Genomic DNA, 24,784 nt, shown 5'->3' with positions numbered 1-24,784 from the left:
GCTTAAGGGAGACTACCCTGTATGAATTGAACAATTAACTCAGCAGGGTTACCTGTGTGCTACATTAGGGTTATCGCATACAGTCCGAAATTTGGAGTACAATTTTTTTAAGTGGACTTTTCACGTTTTGGTAAATTGACAAAAATTTTAAAAAATTGTTCCAGTTTCGCAAATTTTCGTTGTTGTTGTGATATTTGTGAGGAAACAGTAAAACTGAACATTAACCATGCTAAAACTGAACATTAACCATGCTCTATACTACCAGTATCCATTATATGCATCCTTTGATGATTTAAAAAAACTTAAAAGTTTAAAGCTCTACAATGCCTAACGATTGAATAAAATGGAGAGTTCTGTTGTTGTCGTTATATTTTTTGTGATACTACGAGGATTGCTTATATAAAGTATAAAATTCATAACTGATTGTATGAGCACGGATGGCCAAGTGGTCTAAGCAATAGACTTTTACTCCAGGGGTCAGCGGTTTTGAGCCCAGTTGAGGATTACTCTTTTTTCTTTCTTTTATGTTATTCTTGTGTTTTTTTTCTGGAGCTTTTTAGATCAAATGTTTACATTTAACAATATAAACCATTTAATTATAAACTTCAAAACATGCCAAAATCTGTGAAAAGGTCCCTTTAAAGGAAGTATATGGTTTGTTACAAAGATAATAATCATTTGAATTATGTTTCAAAACCTTTTATCTTAAATACAATGAAATGCATACCAGGTCATAAAATTTGAAGAAAATGAAAAAAAAAATCAAGTTTGAAACTAAGTGTTTGAGGTTTACATCAAATTTAAGCATTTTCTATCTCATTAAATTGAAATATGAAGCAGGAAAAGAAAAGACAATTGTAATGTATATTTAACTGGGTGCTTACAATAGCTAGCTACTTAACCTTCAGTTTATATTATGATGGGCTATTATTAAATTGAGATTTGGCTGTTATGACAGGATACATATCTATCAGCAAGGTAATTTTAACATTTCATTTGGTCATATTACTATGTCACTCACCTCATCAAAAATATCACAGACTCTATACGGAGGACCCCTCTCTGATACAAATGTGTTAAAACTCATGCCATTTAAAACCTTGAGAATAAAATCTTCTTCCACCATACCCTTGTGCCCTAAAAAACTCGCCTGAAAAGCAGAACACATTGTAACAGAATAGATCATAAAACAGAATTACAAGTTAACCTACATAGAAATTAAAATAACAAATAACATATAAACAGCAAAAGAAACTGTATATTTTTTTCACTTTACAAGAAACAAGAATTCACAATTTACCTATTATCCAGAGAAAAAAAATATTTAAAGCTTGCAAATATTCTTTCAATGTTTATAACTTTAAAGATTGTTTCTGTCCTTGTAATGGAAGACTTACGATATCAAATGACTTACTTCATTAATTTGAATTAACATTTACTTCATAAAATACTAGAAACAATAACTTTATTACATTTTAAGGAATAACTACTATATGGAATGGTAAGGAACAACTACTTTATGAAATGTCAAGGAACAACAGCTACATGAAATGTCAAGGAACAACAACAATATGAAATGTCAAGGAACAACCACTATATGAAATGTCAAGGAACAACTACTTTATGAAATGTCAAGGAACAACTACAATATAAAATGTGAAGGAGCAACTACTATAATGAAATGTCAAAGAACAACTACTATATGAAATGTCACGGAACAACTACTATATGAAATGTCAAGGAACAACTACCATATGAAATGTCAAGGAACAACTTCTATTTGAAATGTCAAAGAACAACTACTGTGAAACCATTTATTTTCGTCGGCACAAAATTTCGCCCTTTTCATAAAAATGACTATTTCGTCCGCTCTTAAATTCGTCCATTTCTGTTTTTGAAAAAACAAAACAAAAAACGTCCGATTTGTTTGTAATACATGTTATACGCGGTTGCGAAAAAATTGTGCTGGGGAAAGAGAGGTGCAGCACTTGGTAGTCACTTGCAGGAGGTGGGCCTTGTTTGGCATATGCCAATAAGCAAGTCTGTTATTTTAGGTGATAGTAACTGTCCCTTATCATTTTATGTCATTGACACGTTCTTTGTTATGATTAGCGGATAAGTTGGACTGAATAATCGTTAACGAGTGTTTTAAACAACGAAGCCAATTGCCAATTAGTCTTTTTCCATTACTATCACGGTCAAACTGATAACAATCTTACCTTTATCGGCGCCAATTAGAGAAGGTGCGAACATTATGGGTTATAATTAGCGTAAGCAAATTATTTTGGCCATATTTCATTAAAGTTTCAAGCGTTTTGCATCGTAAATATTTGAAGCCAAACAACCAAACACAAATAAAAATGTTCTTTATTAATTTGTAACAAAGCGCATAATATATTTCTCACATCGTCATATTTTAATTGCGTTAAATAGTATTGTCTTTAATCCGGATTCGCCGCATGTAGGCTGTATAATCTGCAACACCCCTGAAAAACACAATACACACAATGGGTAATAAAGTTGTTAACAATTAGCGCTAATCAACACTATTATACCTAAACGAAGTCGACGCATTCGATACAGCCTTATTGCATTCGCGTTTTACAGGAAATGTCAGTTGTCAGTACACTGTATAATGAACACCCCTTTGTGTCAAAACCGGATTTAACTTGAGTGTGAATAGTCGACTGTTTCATGTTCTTTGTATCAATACCATCTGTGTATCTGTATTATAAGTATACCAGTCAACAAACAAGTTGCGCGCTTCCGCATATGGGTATTCGGACGTTCAAAAAATTGACCTACGGTTTAGCGTTCACGCCGTCGAACGCGTTAAAGCAATATAACTCGTTTTTTTTTCACTATTTCTTTATATGCAATAAATACTAGTGGCTTATAACTTACCTGGCAATCTTTTTTTTCTCGCATTTTGCGAGTGTGCGAGTGTTAATTTCGAGCCGTGTGTATATGCGTGGATTACGCTGGATTTAAATGCCTCATGCCTACGGTAATTCAGTCTTATTTGTTTCAAATATGTGACATGATTGTTCGTTAGGATCTTGAATTCGTCCATCGGTCGAAGGACGAAAAAGGCGAAAAATAATGTCGGACGAATAATAATGGTTTCACAGTACTATATGTAATGTCAAGAAACAACTACTATTTGTTATGTCAAGGAACAACTATTATGAAATGTCAAATAACATCTACTATATGAAATGTCAAGGAACAAATACTATATGAAATGTCAAGAAACAACTACAATTTGTTAGTGATGAAACAATTACTATCTGAAATGTCAAGGAACAACACTGAAATGTTAAGGAACAACTACTATATGAAATGTCAAGAAACAACTTCTATATGAAATGTCCAGGAACATCTATTATATGATATGTCAAGGAACAACAATGAAATGTTAAGGAACACCTACTATATGAAATGTGAGGTAACAACTACTATATGAAATGTCAAGGAACAACTACTATATGAAATGTCAAGGAACAACTACAATTTGAAAGTAAAGGAATAATTACTATATGAAATGTCAAAGAACAACAATGAAATGTTAAGGAACAACTGCTATATGAAATATCAAGAAACTACTTCTAAATGAAATGTCAAGAAACAACTACTATATGAAATGTCAAGAAACAACTACTTTAGGAAATGTCAAGGAACTACTACTATATGAAATGTCAAGGAACAACTACTATATGAAATGTCAAGAAACAACTACTTTAGGAAATGTCAAGGAACAACTACTATATGAAATGTCAAGGAACAACTACAATTTAAAATTGAAGGAACAACTACTATAGGAAATTTCAAGGAACAACTACTATATGAAATGTCAAGGAACAAATAATATATGAATTATCAAGGAACATTAACTTACTGACATGTGAAGAACACTTACTTTATGAAAAGTTATGAAGGGTTCAGGGTGGATGCGTATTAGAGTGAGACATGACCGGTACCCCGTCAGCAATTCAGACAGCATGCGGATGAACACAGCACGGATTTCCTTGTCCTGAAAATAGTGTAAATCATAATGTTATTGCATGAGCACAGTGAAGATTTCCTTTTGGACTTGTCTTGTTAATAGTGTCAACTATAATCAAAAAGCATGAATAGCTTGCTTTAAAAAAAAGAAAACAGCTTTCCTTATCAAGAGAGTCTTCAAACAAGACACACGACTAACACTGAAGGTTTTACAAATGAAGTTCTGGCCTATAACAATTGGGACATCAAAGGACTGACATGCATGTACAAATCGTGATGACCATTTTAATGCAAAAGCTGTTTATTTAATTTTTGTGTAGAACGTCATATAATTTGTTCATGCTTAAAGATTTGTGTAAAATTTAATCAAATTATGCAAAGCCTTTATTGTAAAATAAAAATATACATCATATAAATGTTACTCAACAGTTTGCATTCGAAAGTTTGCCCCTAACTGCAAACTGTGATTTGCGTCAGTTTTAACCAAATACTCCAGTGTTGGCATTGTACTTGGCCCGCATACTACACCTGTAAGACGCTTGACAGACGCTGCATACATGCATGGTGTGAAATGAAAACAAAGGCAGTCAATGGAGCGTGTCTGTCAAAATCGTCGATACGATGCTTATCCTTGGAGATTTAAGAGATTCTTGGCTGGGTTAGTATAGTGTGCAATCGATAATTGGCTATTCAAGTAATCGGAATCCGCCATATTTCCTCGCAGAATAGGTGGAGTTTTAACAATGGTAAGAGATGCAAATGGTTTGGTGTTTTCAATTTCTATTAAATTAACCGGATTATTCAATTATCCAATATTCAATTAAGTGGAATCTACAATAATAATATAAAATAGACAAATCATTTTTGAAGAAAGTGATGTTATTATTTTTTTATTAAACAAGGGACAAAATTGTCACAAAACCAAGTTTTCAGTTGAAAAAAGTCTGAAAAAGAGAGACAATTCAAAATGTGTATTGTCAACCCCCTTGTGTAAAATTGACCTTGATTTCAATTAGAAAACAATGGCTGTTTATAAAACATGCATTTCCCCATATGGGCTGTCAGTTGTAGTGGAATCTATTGTGTGAATACGTTTTTTGTCACTGTGACCTTGACCTTTGACCTAGTGACCTGAAAATCAATAGTGGTCATCTGCCAGTCATGATCAAAGTTCCTATGAAGTTTCATGATCCTAGACATAAGCATTTTTGAGTTATCATCCGGAAACCATTTTACTGTTTCGAGTCACTGTGACCTTGACCTTTGATATAGTGACCTGAAAATCAATAGGGGTCATCTGCCAGTCATGATGTTCCTATGAAGTTTCATGATCCTAGGTGTAAGCATTTTTGAGTTATCATCCAGAAACCATTTTACTGTTTCGAGTCACTGTGACCTTGACCTTTGACCTAGTGACCTGAAAATCAATAGGGGTCATCTGCCAGTCATGATCAAAGTTCCTATGAAGTTTCATGATCCTAGGCGTAAGCATTCTTGAGTTATCATCCGGAATCCATTTTACTATTTCAAGTCACTGTAACCTTGACCTTTGACCTAGTGACCTGAAAATCAATAGGGGTCATCTGCCAGTCATGATCAATGTACCTTTGAAGTTTCATGATCCTAGGCCTAAGCATTCTTGAGTTATCATCCGGAAACCATTTTACTATTTCAAGTCACTGTGACCTTGACCTTTGACCTAGTGACCTGAAAATCAATAGGGGTCATCTGCCAGTCATGATCAATGTACCTGTGAAGTTTCATGATCCTAGGCCTAAGCGTTCTTGAGTTATCATCCGGAAACCATCTGGTGGACGGACCAACCGACATGTGCTAAACAATATACCCCCTCTTCTTTGAAGGGGGGCATAAAAAAAGTCTGATAAAGAAAGACAACTCAAAATCAAAACGTGTATTGTTACTGATTGTTCATAGTTACATAGTTGTTTCAAAATCAATCTATTTTTAGCTGTGGCGACCTTGACCTTGGAGATATTGACGTAATTCTTTTGTGCGACACACCGTCCAATAATGGTGAACAAATGTGCCAAATGATTTTAAAATGTCATAAAGCATGATATAGTAATGGCGCAGACAAGCTCATTTATGGACATTTTTTACCTTCAAACTCAAATTGTGACCTTGACCTTGAAGATATCGACGTGATTCTTTTACGCGACACAACGTCTTATGATGGCGAACAAATGTGCCAAATGATTTTAAAATCTCACAATAAAATCACAAAGTAATGGCCCGGACAAGCTCATTTATGGCCATTTTTGACCTTCAAACTCAAATTGTGACCTTGACCTTGGAGATATTCGCGTAATTCTTTCGCACGACACACCGTCTAATGATGGTGAACAAATGTGCCAAATGATTTTAAAATCTGACAATGAACGACAAAGTTATGGCCCGGACAAGCTCATTTATGGCCATTTTTGACCTTCAAACTCAAATTGTGACCTTGACCTTGGAGATATCGACGTAATTCATTCGCTCGACACACTGTCTAATGATGGTGAACAAATGTGACATATGATTTTAAAATCTGACAATGAACCACAAAGTTATGGCCCGGACAAGCTCATTTATGGCCATTTTTGACCTTCAAACTCAAATTGTGACCTTGACCTTGGAGATATCGACGTAATTCTTTTGCGCGACACACCGTCTAATGATGGTGAACAAATGTGCAGAATGATTTTAAAATCTGACAATAAACGACAGAGTTATGGCCCGGACAAGCTCGCCAGCCCACCAGCCCGTCCGCCATCCCGCCGCAGACATTCGCCAATCTAATAACCAGTTTTTTTCTTCGAAAAACCTGGTTAAAAAACCTAGGTGAATTATTGTATACATGTAAACAATAATAATGTATGTGCATTTCCCTTTGGAAATCAGGGAGAGAAAAAATATGCAAGCTAAATATGATTGTACAAGTGTTACCTTTTGCTCTAATGACACAGGTTTTTTGCATGGTGAGGGAGGGAATGCTAGGTCCGCCATAAGCAGGTCTTGATGAAGTATCTGAAAACAGAGTGCAAAGTGCTGTAAAAATGTTACTGATTGTGGCAAATGTTTTGTTTTTGTAAGTCTTGTAAGTCTTGAGTCTCAAAAAGTCAATTGAATAGCCAAACTTGTTACATTGTGTAAAAAAAATATACAAACATGACATGATAAATTGGGTTAATACTCCTAGTTTATGTCACTAGAGGTTTAAGATTCTCATAACTCTGGCTTTAAATAGAAATGCAGGCCTTGCTTTATTGCTGTACATCGACATACTTGGAAAAAAAATGTATATCAAATAAAGAAAATCTGTCATTCAAGCCTATGTCGATGCCAACAATATTTATTTTTCAAGCATTTTTTGGATTTTTTTTTTGTTTTTTTTTAATCAAAATTATCATACTGTAATTGAAACCAAAGATTACATTATTGTAGACAAATCCCATTTTAGCATGGTCATACCATATGGAGAGCTTTCATGGTGCGTGAGAGCACAGGCTCTGGTATTGTGGGTAAAACAATGCATTCTGGGATATGTACACTTCCACCATCAAGGTCGATAACAACCACATCGAGCTGAAATATACAGCACTATAATGTAAGTTGCTGAAATATTGAAATAGTTTCCAATAAAGTCATTTTTTAAGAACATATGCAATGTACATTCACTATGTCCATAATTCTGTACATGTCTACCATTCAGGCATATGGGTCAATATGAATTTCACTTTATCAAAACAACATGGCAATTATGGTACAAGCTCATGTTTTATTTACTTTATTTTACTGTATTCATAAGTATTCATGTGTTGAAAAAAGTAGGAGATGTTGGCATAAAAGTTAATTCCCATATGTCGTAGAACCAGTGCCAACTGAGCGTGTCAAGTTGTCGCTGAAAGCATAACTGATTCACAATCGTTCGCATTTTCAGTGCCATGGAGCCATACTCTAATACAACTCGTACCGTAGTTTTTTATTACCGGTACATTTAAGATCATGACAAAACTTTAAGCCTAGAGCTGTGCTCCTTAATCCAGGGGCAAAGCCAGTGTTTGAGGGCAAAAGAAGGCCACATACCAGTTCCTTAATGTCCTCTTTGTGTATGGAGTGCACGCCTGCTATGAACGGGGTCGGCGTGTTCAACACCTCCAGTAGAGCAGATGGCAGGATTGGGATGTATACATACCTGGAAAGTGAAATAAATGTTACAAATTCAAAATTACAATAATTATGTAAAGGTTTACAAAAACAACAAGAACACACATTTATAATTGGAACAATAAGCTGAGCTGATTTTTTTTTCATATTATACATGGAACTTTAGCCTAATATTGGCTTAATGCTCTCAGAAATTAAATTTTAAAAATGTATGTACTTTTCCCCTTAAAAGGGCCTTTTTACGTTTTGGTAAATTGACAAAATTAAATAAAATGTTTCAGATTCGCACATTTTCGTTGTAGTTATGACATTTGTGAGAAAACAGTAATACTGAGCATTTACCATGCTCTCAAACATCCATTACATGCATTTTTTGACGATTTAAAAACCTGAAAATTATAATGCATTGCAACGTTAAACGATAGAATAATTTGGAGAGTTGTGTTGTTGTCGTTTTATTTTGTGACACTACGAGGATTGCTTATATGTAGTATAAAATACATCTCTCATTGTATGGGTACGTATGGCCAAGTGGACTCTAAGTGTTAGACTTTTACTCCAGGGGTCTGTGGTTCGAGCCAAGATGAGTTTCATTTTTTTTTTTTCTTTAATTTCATTCTTGCTTTTTAGAACCAATGTTTACATTTATCAATATAAAGCATTTAATGACAAACTTCAATACACGCCAAAATCTTAGAAAAGGTCCCTTTAAACAAAACTCAGTTACAACATGGCACCAATGAAAGATACCACCTATCAATCAAGACCCTCATAAATAGTCTTGTATGATATTAATCTGCCATTGGTGCCATTTGTCTGCAATGAGCCATTCAATGACCCACACATTCTCTCCTTCTGACAGCTTACAGAGCCCAATTTTACAAGCCATCTGGTCTTCTTCGTTGCCTTTATTGCAGGAATCAATGCAAGACAGATGCAACCAGTTGGATCTAGCTTAATATAAGTATTTGATATGCAGAATGCTGAACTTCACTAATGTTATTTAAACCTCAGTCTGGGAAAAAGGGGTTTGTTGCAAGTGCGTAGTTAAGTGTAAAACTCGCCATGCGTTGCTATTTTTCATTTAGAGGAAATGTCTGCATAGCAAAAATAAATTTTCAGGTTTCGTCTGCCTAATTTTGTCCACAAATTGACAGCTAGCCAATTACCAATTAGATGTATCCTTATTACTACTAACTGTTAGTAACCTTATCTCCCAAAGTTGATCATACAGCATAGCAAAGTGAGGTGAGTTCTGGGGATTGACGGAACTATTTAGTGACTGTTTTTTAAAGCTTCAATGAAAATGTTTAGGACTATCACACCTTAAAGCAACAAAGAACCCCTTTGTAATTGCCAAGAAACATTGTGCATTTTTTAGATAATAACATTATAATGGCAGTTTGGAAAATTTTGCTTTACTTCAGTTTAGTATAGGGGAATAATTCACATCAATATTTCCGGAGACAAATGTTTTTCCCCTCTTTTACTTCTGGACATAATGTCTTCTTTGATTCAGTTATAATGGAAAACTCTAGGGATATTATCAATCAAATCCAAATAATTTGTCTCCATCAGGTCTGTTCATTGATATAATAATCTTAGACAGATAATGTGCAGTTTGTGTATCATACAAGATTTTAAAAGAAGCAAAAGTAATATAAAAGATAATATTAACAATTTATTTGGTATATTTTGTAAGATAAGATTTAAATAAAAATATATTTATATGCTATCCATGATAAATGACACATAAAACAAATTAAATCATTGTACAAAAATAGTTTTTTCATTTTAATTTCAACTACACATTTTGAATGTTCATGTAAATGCTGCATTCATATTTTTTATTTCTCCTACATGTACATGACCTATTTCAGGTTCACAATCATCTTGAGACCACTTCAAATTATTCTGGAATACATGCATACTAAAAGTCTGAACTATGATCAATATTGTATAGGTATCATACATAGCAATATTGAAACCCAGATTCCTCCAGGCTTCTCACTCAAACAACATTCTTTTGGAGTAAATATTTACCACAGGTGATGAAATTCAGCAGCCTTCAGGTATCAGAATTCTGATCTACCAGGCTCATGAAATGTTAGAAGTATGGTGAACCTTTTCTCCACCAATTATTGGTGATCTATAAACTAGAGAGCTGATGTGGATCCGCAGTCTGAGACGGTTTTGATGAAGTCAATTAATATGGACTGAATAAATTCACTTTCATCCACAAGAAAGTTTAAAGATAACATCAACATTTTCTTACATGTTGCAACAGTGGAATGTATCTTTACCCAGTATGTTTTGTAGCATTTGTCATGTCCATCCAGTAAAATTACTTTGACCTATTCCTATGTTCTAATTTGTTCACTTTGTATACGCCTACAAGCTGTTGTTTCTTCTTTCCTGATAATATGCATAAACATTTATCATCTTTAATAAAAATGCATTACTGAGAGCCTGTTATGAGCTCATATTCTGTTTGCAGGTAGCTCACATATCTAGTTTATCCATGCATTTAAGGAACTGTCAGGTCAAGGTCAGCTTTCTAAAAATAGAAAAACCATTTCACCTGATCAATTGTGTATAAAATAATTCTTTAAGTCCACAAAGGCTAATTTAGGACACAAATTTACTGTTTTAAGGTAAATTCTGTTGCTAAGAAGCCTGTTCTAAAAGACAAATCCATGGGGAGAAGGAAGTGCCACCCTGTATAAACATTGTTCACAAAAGGTATTTTCTGCTATAGGACAACACTTCATGCGGATGAATCTAGCCATTTTCTCATGGAATGCCTGCAATACTAAGGCAAAGAGTCCAGAACTAATTAACTTTCAAAACATAGACCTCCATAACTGAGCATGCTTCATCTTGATCTTTAATCAAGTTCTTAACATTTCCGAAAAGACTAATTTATATTAAGAAATTGCTAAACCATTTACATAAATTGTTCCACTTCTGTTCAGATAAACTTAATCTAATAAACATTCCACTAGGATAACATTCTGAACTGAACTTCAGCCAATATAATCTCAACCAACTGGAGTAAAACTGGGAATACACCGAATGAATTGTACCTGATACCATGGCCATGAATGATGTATCTTTTTTTCATCTAAAAATAATTTAAAAGGATCCCTTTCTACCGCTCTTGTGTTAATGGTCTGCTAAAAGAGCAACTGCCAATATATTCAACCAGGCAAATTAAGACAGCAACAGCTTTCATATTCTTCTAACCAATAATAGCCCATAATCATGAAGTTTGGCCTTTCAATTTGTAGTGTACTTGAAATAAAACATCATCTTAGTATAACAATTGCCAAATTAGAAGGAGCATGTTAATGTAAAAATTAAAAATACAACATAATCAAAACTCACAATAAAAATAAAATACCAAATAATCAAAGCTCACTATTGGACATATTTATACAAAGTTAAAAATAATAAAGATCTCCTGCTTTAGTAAATACTACACAATTGTTTACTTTTAAACAAAATATAAAAACAATATATATAAGTACAGTCGAAACTGACCTAACGGCCACCTGAAATTAAAAACCAACTGCAGACAACGGTCAGTCTGGAATTCACCCCCCCCCCCCCCCCTCTCTATATTACACTTGAAAATAACGGCCTATTCCACTCCGAAATTCATGTTTGAACTGAAATCAACAATCACATTGATGGAGCGCCGAATGAAGGCAGGAGTCTCCATCTTGAAAGTAGGTTTGACTAGAAACATGTTGAACACTTTTAAGTCTATGACTGGTCTCCAGGAGCCGCTTTTCTTTTGAACAAGGAAAAGGCGACTGTAAAATCCTGGAGAACAAGGGTCGTGAACCCTTTCTACCGCCTGTTTTTCCAGGAGTCCGAGAATGGAGTCTGGAAGTTGTGGATGCGGAGATACCAGATCTATTGGGACGCGTTAGAGTGGGGGCCTTTTTTCGAATTGAAAAGTGAGGCCTTGTGTGACAAGAGAATGAACCCACGCGTCTGAAGTTATTTGGAGCCATCGATTTGCGAAGTGAATAAGTCTGGCTCCGACTGGTACCTCCGGCATCAAAGGTTGTGGCGGTAGAAAGGGGTATGACCTATAGGGCTGACCTTTTGGAGGTCCACCCTTGCCGGAAGAAGGATTAAATGACTTCTTGTCCGCATTGGGTTTGCCCTTACTCCAATTTTGGTTTACAGAAGGCTTCCGATAGGAAGATGTTCTGTTCTGAAAAGGAGGCCTATTTGTGGGCTGACGTGGAGCAGACGGACGCTTAGTAGGAAAACTGTCCCTTTTAACGTTCTTGGCCGGTGGGGCTCCTGGGGGCTTAGAAGCAGGGCGCTTAAAAACCACAGGGCGCTGGCCAGAGTTGCTCCTAGCTAAGGAGGCATGTATCTGATCTTCACGATCAGCAGTAAGTGCCGACTGTATCCTCCCTCCGAAAAGAGAATCTGCTGTTAGTGGAGCAGTTTGAAGGGAGTTTACGCCTGTTTCCAAAGGGAAATTATTGGGCAAAGAAGAGAGGATGAGGTCTCTCCGAAGCCTTAACATCTCAGACATAGACGACGCAGCATTGTGAGATAAACACTGCGTAGTACGTGAAAGATGTATCAACAAGGCCCGGAGCTCCTCTGGGATTGAATCAGAGAGCTCCCAAACCAAGTCTAAGGTTGTGGCTATTCATGAGATCCAGCTGGTTAGCCAGACCTATAGAACGGCGTTCTCTCAGCTCCCAATTTTCCAACAGGGAAAGAGGGACTGCTGTATGGGTAGATGATGAAGGCATTGTAAGTGACAGCTTACTAATGTCACCATCAGGAACCGGAAGTTTGGAAAGGTCCAAACCGGTAGCAGGGTCGGGTACCGGGGCCTTATAACTTTTCCCGCCGTCCATCTGTTTAGGCTCCGTCAGCTCCTTAGGGGCTTTCCATGGAGATGGCGAAGGCTTATTGGCTGGTTCAAGTGACTGGAAAACAGCCATTGTGGAAGAGCCAATAGGAAGGCGTAGATCCACTCGGGAAGTAGCCTTACTTATCCTGCCGGGCTCTCGTCTGCGTGCTACCTGTTCTGTAACGGTAACCGCAGATCCTGTGAGAGACAAGGAAGGGCGGGGGCAGAAGTCCTCATCTAAGGTATTGAACATTAGTTTGTATACCTGATTGATGGAGGCCAAATAATAAAGTTCGGCCTCATTAGACTCCGAACCCGCCTCAACCAAACCGTCTGCGGGAGCATTGGATTGATTGAAACCGGTGGATATAGAAGTAGGAATAATAGATTCTTTCGCTTCTATCATGAGAGAATCGTTTTCCGGCACCATCAAAGATATAGCTGGTGAGTTAGGTCTCTCAGAGATCAAGTCAGCAGACTCACTTTGAATACCAGAGGTCGCTGGTAAAGGATCAGTCGAAAAAGGGACAAAGATTCCCGGCGGCTGTTGGATCCACAAAGTATTGGGATTTGATGGTGTAGCGGCAGCCCGGGGTATACTTCTATGCAATGTGGAAGAGACCCGTGGGGCTGAAAACGCAGCCGAAGTGGTTAGATTAACCCCTGTTCCTTGAGCCTGATATGTATGCAAACTAGTGTTTGAATACAAATTATGCTCAGTGGTTGTAGGAACGGCTGAAGTGTGTGTTGAGGCCAAAATAGAGGCCGACACACGTGGAAGGGTGTCAATAGATTCCTCAGAGACGGATCGACTAGGGGACCTAGGAGTCCGAGAGCGCCTAATAGAGGAAGGTCTATGTCCCTTATCCCTGCGATGCAGAGACACTGTTCGGCGGCGCTGGGAATGATGTTTCCTGATCAAACGTCTCCCCGAGCGCTGGCGTGATCGCTCTTTACAAGGCAATCTACGCCGAGAAACACTCGGTGAGCGTGAACGACGTCCACTCCGATAATGATGAGGGCTATTTGAAGTAGACTATGAGTCATACGACGACGAGCCCAAGGTGGAGGAGTAGCCGGAAACATCAGACACTACACGTTTACGTCTGTGAATCACAGTAGAAACGCGGCTGCGTCTACCTTTGTGGAGTACTGACAAGGTAGTGTCAACATCTACGGTGACCGGAACGGTCTGTGGCACAGACCGGTACCCGGTGACCGGATCGGTCATTACATGACCGGTGACCGGACCGGTCAATGACCGGTGGACGGACTGGTCATAGCATGACCGGTGACCGAACCGGTCAATGACCGGGGACCGGTGACCGGACCGGTCATAGCATGACCGGTGACCAGACCGGTCAGTGACCGGTGACCGGTTGACCGGTGACCGGTCATAGCATGACCGGACCGGTCAATGTTGACCGGTGACCGGTGAAGTCTCCAGACCGGTCAACTGGTCATTCCCAATGAACGGACTGGGCAAATTTTGTCCGGTGTCGTCACGGGGTTAGGACCGATGCCTGGCAGCTACTGGTGGCATATGGTCAAGATCGTGTGGTGAAAAGTCCCGACACACGGAACTTTCCCTACTTTGAACTGAACTGTTCTTGTTGCGTCCACGACTCTTGAAGGGTCGACGCTTGATGGCCCAGGTATCTGCAGACCAATGCTCACAGAAAGGGCAGCAGTTATCCTGGGTACATCCTGCACACGACAGGCAGCTACCATGGTTGTCCCATGCTGCCCTTATGTGTCCACATGAGCCACGTGTTTGAGGCATACTTTGCCTTGAACAAACAAACAAATACACAAAACAATACAGAAATACACGGATATATATACGGAGAATGTTTTAACACAATAGAGGAAGGTCTATGTCCCTTATCCCTGCGATGCCGAGACACTGTTCGGCGGCGCTGGGAATGATGTTTCCTGATCAAACGTCTCCCCGAGCGCTGGCGTGATCGCTCTTTACGAGGCAATCTACGCAATACAAAAACTTCTCTATTCTGTTAAACAGAAGAATCCAGCGAAACAGAAGCAACAATTAAGTCAATAACAAAAATGTCGGCCTTTGTATATCGCATCCGGATTAAGAGTGAATTCTGGGTAATGTCCCGTTTTGGTTGTACGGCTACATGGCACTATGTGACCGTTCTGACCTACCTGACGGGTTTATGAAAAGTGTGGGATTCCTCGGACAGAAAATTCCGGATGAATTACGATCCTTCGAAGTAAATAGCATATGATATCAGGTAACGTAATTAAGCTATTAAAATTAAATCAATCTATAAGATATTATTCTGTATTATTCAATGGAAGTAAATTCGGTTATTATGCTAATTTAACCATCTTAAAATTGTGATCCGAATTCGACAGGTCACCTGTGGATAACGGTCACTTTGGTCATTTCCCTTGACTGACCGCTGAATTCAGGTTTGACTGCACATTGCTTGCACTATCTGTCTTAAATGTTGCAGTCAATAAGTTATTTTTTTAACATCAACATCTTTTTCGAGGCCTTTCTGTTCCTTTCTGTTCCTTTACTAATAATATAAAATCAAAATATTCATCAAGAAATTCAGTTTTCCTTACCACACACCAAGATTGCTTCTGAAGCAATTTTACAGAAAAAAAAGCTGTCTTCCTACAATTTCAGAAGACAAGGCATGCAGAAGCAATCTTCTTTTCATGGCATGTGCAATGATTCAAAAGCAGAGAAATGCTCCAGAGAGCAGAACAAAGAATTTCATGGAACTGACAATAGTCTTATATGTATTAATTACTTTCAGGTTCATACAGAACCACTTTTTTTGCACTCAACAGTACTTAAACTTATCAAATCCCTAACAAGATATAAGCCAAGTAAACAGACACCTTCACAAATTGTTTAGTTTTTGCACACATGACTATGATTACTGCTGCTAAAAAATATACATCCACTGGTATTAATAATAATATAAAAACCCTGGACTGCTGTTAGGAACTAGTATTTTACTGACCCAGTTAATATGCTCCCATAACTGATGCCATTATTTTTATATAGATTCAACCAAAATCAGTTAAGTTGGAATATCTCACAAAACATGCCTCTCTCCATAATGAATGATATATCAGAGATTTCACAGTAAATATCAATAAAAACATAATCCTTAGCAAGTGTTTGCAATTGAATTAATGCTCTTTACACCAAAAAACCAACACCCTATAATAATACATAATTGATTACCTTCTATCCCCTCAAGAATAACATAATAAAAGCTATCATAGCCTGGTCAGAAATGTTGTCATCAGCAAATCATCTATAAACCCAGGATACTGAGTACTAATTACTCCCAAGGTATCATATGACCGATGTTTGAAGGTTGCCATTATAATGTTAAAACCCAACATTAACAATATGCCATCGCATAATTCACAATTATCACATACATTATCACAGTAATAAAATATGTCATGCACTGGACAGAAAATTCATAAATCAATTATATTAAGTTATAACAAGAGCACAGCATAACGGGTACCAACGCTCGGCTGCGAAACTTTGTCAAATTTTATTTTTTTTAGGTCACAGTGACCTTAACTGGGTGTGGCGTGTAGAACTCATCAAGGTGCATCTACATATGAAGTTTCAAAGTTGTAGGTGGAAGCACTTTGATTTTAGAGCCAATGTTAAGGTTTTAGCAGGACGCCTACGGTGGACATCTGACGGCGGACGACAAGCAGGTTATGACAATTCCTCCGGTTTTCTCCAAAAACAGCCGAGCTTAAAATATATTACATTAGCACATGACTTATGTATTTCAAAACAACAACACGTGATCAACATACTTCTACTTCATAATTTCCTGCAGAAAAATTCATCTAGTACAAAAAAAGTCAATAATGTTCACATGTATCTGTTAAAATCAGGACACTATGTTTTTGTAATGCATTCATCATGTTAAAATATACTGTCTGCAACAGACCTTGGGAACTGGAGCATAACTTTTTTTAAGCACCAGGCACTTGCTTAAACATTTTTCTCAGAGATTTAAGATATATTTTATTGAATAATATAGACCCACACATGAAGTATTTTAATATTTGAAATATTAATTTTGTATCGTTTTAATTGGACTACAATTGAAGACATGTTGACAGAAATAAGAAACATACTGTAAGGATTATATAGATACACTTCAACACCGTTAGTTCGAAGTCATCAGGACCGTTAAACAAAATCTTCGGATAAACGATAATTCGAAATAAACATTTCACAGAAGACTTCTTTGATTCTGTAAAAATAAAACATTGTGGACCTCGCATGGTTCAATTACATGCTACTATTAATAATTGTTTTACTTAAAAACGTAAACTAGTCAGATAGCAATAGATTTCTACTTGTAACAAACCGAGGAATAAAATGATTCTTTTTCTCCTTTTTATTTTTCTCTAATACAGAACATATAAAATATAATGAATAGCACAAATTATCAAAACATATAAAATACAAGAGCACCGCATAATGGGTGCCACGCTCGGCTACCGGTGCAGTTTTGAATAAATAAAAGCTTGTAATTTATTTTTTTGTTTTTTTTTAAAGGTCACAGTGACCTTGACCTTTGCCCTAGTGACCCAAAAATGGGTGTGGCATGTAGAACTAATCAAGGTGCATCTGCATATGAAGTTTCAAAGTTGTAGGTGGAAGCAATTTGATTTTAGAGCCAATGTTCATAACCTTAACAAATTGTTAAGGTTTTAGCACGACGCGGACATGTTTGTATCAGACATTTTGTAATGATTTTTGTTTAAAAGGTAGAGTTTATATATGATGCATTTCATTTGACCACAATAATAATTAATTTTTACTCAGACCTAACGTTGCTACTAAAGAATGCAAAACTACATAAATAGTAATTATCGGCTTTTGACGACATTATAAAATTAGCACGCCACGCGCAGACGACAAAGGTTTAATTATTGGCTTTTGACACACTACGCGCAGACGACAAAGGTGTGAAATTAAGCTCAGTGTTTTGCAGTTTTGACTTCCCATTAAAGATTGATAATTAGGTTAAATTAAAGTGTAGGGACCGACAGAATCACTTCACATTAATGATTTCTTCGGTTAAACAAAGTTCGGACTAACAATAAAATTTTACATTAATAAAGAAAAACCCAAATCGGGACCTGAAAAATACTTCGAAATAACAGTGACTTCAGATTATCGGTGTTTGAAATAAAAAATAATAATTTTGTCAATTTACCAAATGTGAAAAGGTCCCTTAAATACTGTATTATCAATCTGTCATCGCAACATCTAAAATTATTATTTAGCATGCACACCATTATACACTTTGTTTTATATTCAGTCATAATATAGATTTTATAGCAATCTGCATTAAACCTAGACAATGTTCACTGTGATTTAGACAAACCAGTGGTATGGATCACTGGAGATGGAAATTCATGGCATGTTAACTCTGTCATACAACCCATATAATCTGGATGTCATATTCCTCTCAAATAAAGACCAGCTTTGTTCTCCAAAAGAAACAATAAACAGTAGAAAGGTTTATAATTATTGGGGTTTAAGTTAATTGAGAAATCTTCAATTGTGAAGGTTTGATGTATGATTGCTATCACTTAATGCCAAGGGTAACTTGGGAATTAACCCATTTATGCCTAGCGTCTAGAAAAAAAGGCCTTAGCAAACAGCAAGACCCAGATGAGATGCCGCATTATGCGGCGTCTCATCAGGGTCTGTGCTGTTTGCTGAAAGGAATTTCTGTAAGAAATATAGAAATAAATATACTAGACATCCCAAATTTTGTAAATAAATTGATCCAATTTAGAAGGATGGGAGAGTCCACTAGGCATAAATGGCTTAATGCCAGCCTATTGCAGTTCCACTGTTGGCTTGACCTTTTGTATAACTGTGAGTCATGATTTTAACTGGGCCATTATATCACATAAATTGATGATAATCTGTTTTAAAAGAATCAGAATATAACTAGTGACCTGAAAATCAATAGGGGTCATCTGCTAGTCATGATCAATGTTCCTATGAAGTTTCATGATCCTAGGCATAAGCATTCTTGAGTTATCATCCGGAAACCATTTTACTATTTCGAGTCACTGTGACCTTGACCTTTGACCTAGTGACCTAAAAATCAATAGGGGTCATCTGCCAGTCATGATCAATGTACCTATGAAGTTTCATGATCCTAGGCCTAAGCGTTCTTGATTTATTATCCGGAAACCACCTGGTGGACGGACAGACCGACAGACCGACCGACATGTGCAAAACAATATACCCCCTTTTCTTCGAAAGGGGGGAATAAATATGATCTCACCTGAAAAACATTATAAGAATGACTCAAAAATAGGTAAAAGAAATAATGCTTAAGCTGTTATATTTAAAAGAACTTAAAATAAAATATACATGATCCAAACATGCCAGGATTGCATCCAATTTTGAAATTTGAAAATCTACTTTACATATGTTACGTGAGGTGTATTTGGCCAACATAAAAAAATATTCCGCAAAATCATTTTTGCTAAGTTAAGGTTATTAATTTTCAATTTGGCTGAAATATCAGTGGATCAATTTATCTTACTAAGTCTCATAAAACTTGGGCATTAACTGTGGCCTGATAAGTTTTTACTGTTCAAAAGCTTTCTCTTTAATGTAACCTGTTGACAAAAGTTTTCACCGGATGTATCACAGTTAAGAACTTGGCCAAGCTACCATGGGGGGGGGGGAGTTATCACCAAGATTCATGAAGATTGGGCAATAAAAGGGGCCTATAAGATATTTGCAATATTTCACATTAATTAAGTGAACTTGTTTTGACCCCATGTGACCCAGCTTCAAAATAGGCCAAAATATAATGGGAGTTTAAATGTTTTGACCAAGTTTCATGATCTGGCAAAACATTTGGCTTGTTGAGATTTCACACAATTTTACATAAATTTGACCCACTGTGAACAAGTTTTTGAAACCACATAAACCAGTTTCTACCTAGGCAATGATATAATTAGTAAAAATCTGATTAAGTTTCATGACAATTGAGCAAAAACATGTGGTCTCTAGAGACACTCCCGCTGAACTACGTTACAACGAGAGGTGCGTCTGTACGACAACGCGATACAGCGTCATAACTACAGCGGTTACAGCGTCTTGACAGTTATAGACATACACACGCGTTTACACGGGTAAACTTCGACTTTCCATTTTCGCTCGCAGCATCCATTTTTCCCAGAATCTGCAACTCACTTTCTAAATCGGTCTTTCAAGTCGCATATCGACCGTAAAGGGAAGTAACTCTTATCTACTTTTTTTAGCCAATCAAAATCGTTGTGTCTTGGGAAATTAGTTTATAGTGGCTATGTCAATGCCATAACTCCGCCCATCTGATTAAACGACAATTCCGTACTGGTCGATTCGATAACGTTGAATCATAACATCTATAGCATAGGTCATACACGGCACGCTTCAGTGATTCAGTCATCGCGTAAATGGCCAAGTAACCCAAATGTTAAAAAAGTCTGGTCGCAGTGTAAAGCTTGACCAATTATGACATTACCCATGTGGATTATCGACCTAGGCGGTCGTCATTATCCCCTGGGGCCTTTCCGGTAAGGATGTTATCTGTGTAATCTTAGCGATGTTTCTGGCGATTGATACGGACTGAAAACAGGCATTTAGAGTGTGCATTTGTAAAGCATAGGGTCTATTTTTTCTCAATCGCCAATTTCATGAAAATCTTATTTTTAATCGCCAGCTAGGAATTGTAATCGCCAATGGCGATTTCGGCGATCGGTAACGCTAAAGTAGGTTAAATGTCAGACTTTGAATTATATTCCAATGATTTTATGAGTTGTCTATACAGGTCTGTAAAACTTTCATTTTATCAATAGCATAGGAATAAATTACTTGGCAAGCTGTGAAGGATGAAGTATTGAAATAAACATTGGCCTACACATACAAAAACTATTCAACATTACCCGTTATTATCATTTATTTTAACAACGTTCCGTATTGTCAACAAACTGTGGAAACACGCCGTAACCGTTGTAGTTATGACGCCGTATCGCGTTGTCGTATAGACGCACCGCTCATTGTAACGTAGTTCAGCGGGAGTGAGAGAGTTCACAAGGCAAACTTTGAAAACACACAACAAGAATGATGATCAATGGACAAATGGCAATAACAAATAACAACAAAAGCACAATAGGTTCAAGTAAGATAAAAACGATGACCTTGCCTTTTTTTGCTGATTCAGTCACTGATATATAGTAACATCTATATTTTCAAACAAATGGATTAAGGGCCATGTTTATTTGAACAGGAGCAATATTTTATTTGAATGACAATTATCATGTAAAGCGACTTTATGCAAATGAAAAAGCAACCTAAACATATTTTTTCTGGTTGATTTTTTGTTCCTTCCCTTGTCAAAAGTGCTGAAGTGCTGAAAATAATGAACGCTTCAATACAATTCATATTGTTCAAGCTACAATTACTGATACACATTTGAATAAATCAAGGAAATCATAAATACCACCAATAACGCGATATGATTGTAAAAGCAGTATGACCTAAGACAGAGAAATATGTCCCATGCATTACTGAAAATCAATACATCTTCACTAGGTGTCTGTCTGTAACGCTGGAATAAAAGATATTTCCCCTGGCATTGGATGAGGACACCATGTCAAAGATGCACCACTGCCCCAGATAATTATTTGGGAAATAGGGTTTTCACCCATTGATTTTGAAAAATAGGGTGATTCCATTCTTCAAATAGAGTGAAATGAGTAATAAAAATGCATAGCTTAAAATAATTGCTGATTTACTTCTGTTGACGCTGCACACTTGTATTGATTCAATAGAACTGTAAACTATCATCATAAATTTTAATAAACTTATGTTTCGTAATATCTTTAATCCTTGAAACTGTCCATGATATAAACTTAAAAAAATGTCGACAATTTCTTACCAAGGACTTTTGACAGGTTTGTTCAGTAACAGACTTTCCATCATGTTTTTTGGATGTCAACTCAACTGCTGTATACACAGTTTCTAACAAAATCGATAACACGAATGATTCTGCACTTATTGGCTCTTGCTTTCTTGATTCAAAAAAGTTTGTGATCGGCTAATATTTTTGCGCAATAATCTCGGACGTCTTTCGACCTCTCTAAGCAATTTTTATATCGCATCGTAATAGAAACTAAAAGTACAGACGCTTTACAAATACATGCACACTGAGCGACGAATTAAGTCAGATTGAAAACGCATGTTTGTCGTCGTAAATAATTTGGTCAGACGCTTAATTTAACTATGAAATCCAGTCCGCATAGCGTTTGAATAACTGTGACCGTTTGCTGAGCTTGCTGAATGTAAGCGTCACCGCGTTACGATAATAATTCCAAAGAGAAAATACCTAAAATGAGCAAAGCATTTTTGATCGTAGATTTTGTATCGTACGCATCAAATTTGACGAATTTGCGTAAAAGTCAAATTGGTTGCTTTTTCAATACGCATGATATTGCATTTATTTGCATTTTTAAACATTTTAATAGGGTGAAAGACACAGATACGCAGCTTATCTGGGGCACTGAGATGCACAAAGCAAAAAATCTCTGGAGGAATTTACTATAAACATGATGTATAGCTACAGATTATCAAAAACATCAAATGAATGTCAGATCATGAAAATATGTCTCAAGTGTTGTCAAAACATATTCTTTTATGTGGTATATTAACTATCTGTCTTCAGAAAGGTTAATATTTAGACATTAAAAGGACCTCACTCAATCAATTCAATATAAACAACAAATAATCAGAAAACTTGTGGTGGGCACATATGCAGTCAGTTAATTTCAGACCATAAATACAGCTTGCACATCATAACACTTGTAAATGCATTTTGTTTTGAAAACATGTCATACATTGAGAACAACAAAATCAAGTGATTTAACTTCTGCACACATGTTTTTTCTTATGACGCTGACATATGCATCAATTCAGTACAGCAAGTGCAGTGCTCCATATGAAGAACCTGCAAACTTCAATAAAGACATCAGAATAATACAGGAAACTTTCAGTAAAATCATACATCCATCAGAAATACTGCCAGTCTCTTATTCTGGCAAACTCTTTTTTCCAGATGCCTACAAAGCAATGCAATATGCACAGGACGGTTATTATCAAACAGAAATCTGTTTACACCAGTAAAAAAATATTGCTTTGGTTGTAATCGATTGCTAAACTGATAACAGTTACCAATTGTAAACACTTGATATATGTTCATCACTTCCTACTTGCATGGCAATTAAATTAAGATATTAATGTAAACATTCTTACATATCGATGTGTTATATAAAACCTTGTTTTACGTGGTAATTACTTAAATTAATTCAATAATAATAAAAATATGAAAATATGATTGCGATGTATTTTTGAACTTAATAGCAGATGATTAAATCTTTAAAGCAGAAGATAGACATTATGCTTTGTATTATGAACCATATGAAACTTTATTTAACAAACACATACATGGTTTACCAGATTGCAGTTTAAAAATACATGTATGAGTCATGTATGCAATATTACTTGTTCAAAATAGAACTCATGGCTCCAATAGGGCAATTCAACCAAAGTCAAGGACTTTTCAAGGACTTTCTACAAACTTTCAAACAATTTTGCAAGGACTTTTCTTTATATATTAATGACAAGTGAACAGATGATAAATATGCAAAGAACAAGAATTGTACAACATAGAGAATAGAATTATTATAAAATAGTTTAATATGTCTGTATATTACACAGTTTAATATGTCCGTATATTACAATCAAATGCAAATTTTCCATTATGTTAAATCTGTTTTGTACAATCTTCCTAATTTCATGCTCCACTTTCTTTATAAGCTATTTCTGCACATCCATTATAGGGCCTTTTGGGGGATCCATTGGTCACCATAACAAGTATCTTCATCATAATATTATGCCTTCTCAGGCAATTCATGTATACACAAAACATGATGTATGTATAAGCATTTTTTTCTGGCCCAAAACATAGTATTAACTCATCCTTTTTATTTTTGCAAAATATTATATATGAATATTCAAAAAAAACAAGAGATGTGTTTGTCAGAAACACAATGCCCCCTTCTGTGCCGCTTTGAAGCCATATATTTGACATTTGACCTTGAAGGATGACCTTGACCTTGACCTTTCATCACTCAAAATGTGCAGCTCCATGAGATACACATGCATGCCAAACATCAAGTTTCTATCGGAAGCGACATAGAAGTTATGAGCATTTTTCGAAACCTAAATGCAAAACCTAAATGCAAAGAGGGACGGAGAGACAGACAGACGGACAGACGGTCCGATCACTATATATGCCCTCCTTCGGGGGCATAAAAATGTTTATTAAAATATATTAGTATTCAAAATGATTTTCTAATTGCACACGAACAAATTGTAATCCAAATCTTCTATTTTAATTTTCCTTTTTCTTGTGCTGCAAACATCTTCTTTCAACATATTAGCAGTGTTGTTATATTTTGTTTTAATTCGATATTATATAATTTCTGATAAAAAGTGAGTAGTAATTATTCTGAATGTGCAACATCATGTTATGCTCCAAACAAAAAATGTCAAATTGTAGTTAAGCTCTCAACAATCAAATTTTGCAATGGGAAATAACTCTGAAATTC

At 36.2% G+C, this 24,784-nt stretch overlaps 2 protein-coding genes across 5 annotated transcripts in view; one reads left to right on the top strand and one right to left on the bottom strand.

Moving 5' to 3' along the window:
• LOC127841010 (DNA-directed RNA polymerase II subunit RPB11-a-like) overlaps nt 1–24,784 on the top strand; it is a 492,318-nt gene that overhangs the window by 123,973 nt on the left and 343,561 nt on the right. The gene's annotated exons all lie outside the window — the stretch shown is intronic.
• The window catches only part of LOC127840819 (myotubularin-related protein 13-like), a 156,374-nt gene that overhangs the window by 74,632 nt on the left and 56,958 nt on the right, over nt 1–24,784 (bottom strand). For all 4 annotated transcript variants that reach the window (XM_052369244.1, XM_052369239.1, XM_052369253.1 and 1 more), the window contains exons 6-10: nt 8,095–8,203; nt 7,480–7,593; nt 6,955–7,035; nt 3,920–4,033; nt 1,022–1,150 (exon numbers count right to left, since the gene is read on the bottom strand). In XM_052369244.1, coding sequence (XP_052225204.1) covers nt 1,022–1,150; nt 3,920–4,033; nt 6,955–7,035; nt 7,480–7,593; nt 8,095–8,203 — 547 coding nt within the window. The remainder of the gene's footprint in view (nt 1–1,021; nt 1,151–3,919; nt 4,034–6,954; nt 7,036–7,479; nt 7,594–8,094; nt 8,204–24,784) is intronic.

Source organism: Dreissena polymorpha, chromosome 1 (genome assembly GCF_020536995.1).
Source record: "Dreissena polymorpha isolate Duluth1 chromosome 1, UMN_Dpol_1.0, whole genome shotgun sequence".
Taxonomy (NCBI): domain Eukaryota; kingdom Metazoa; phylum Mollusca; class Bivalvia; order Myida; family Dreissenidae; genus Dreissena; species Dreissena polymorpha.
This window is presented reverse-complemented; position numbering and strand designations above follow the sequence as displayed.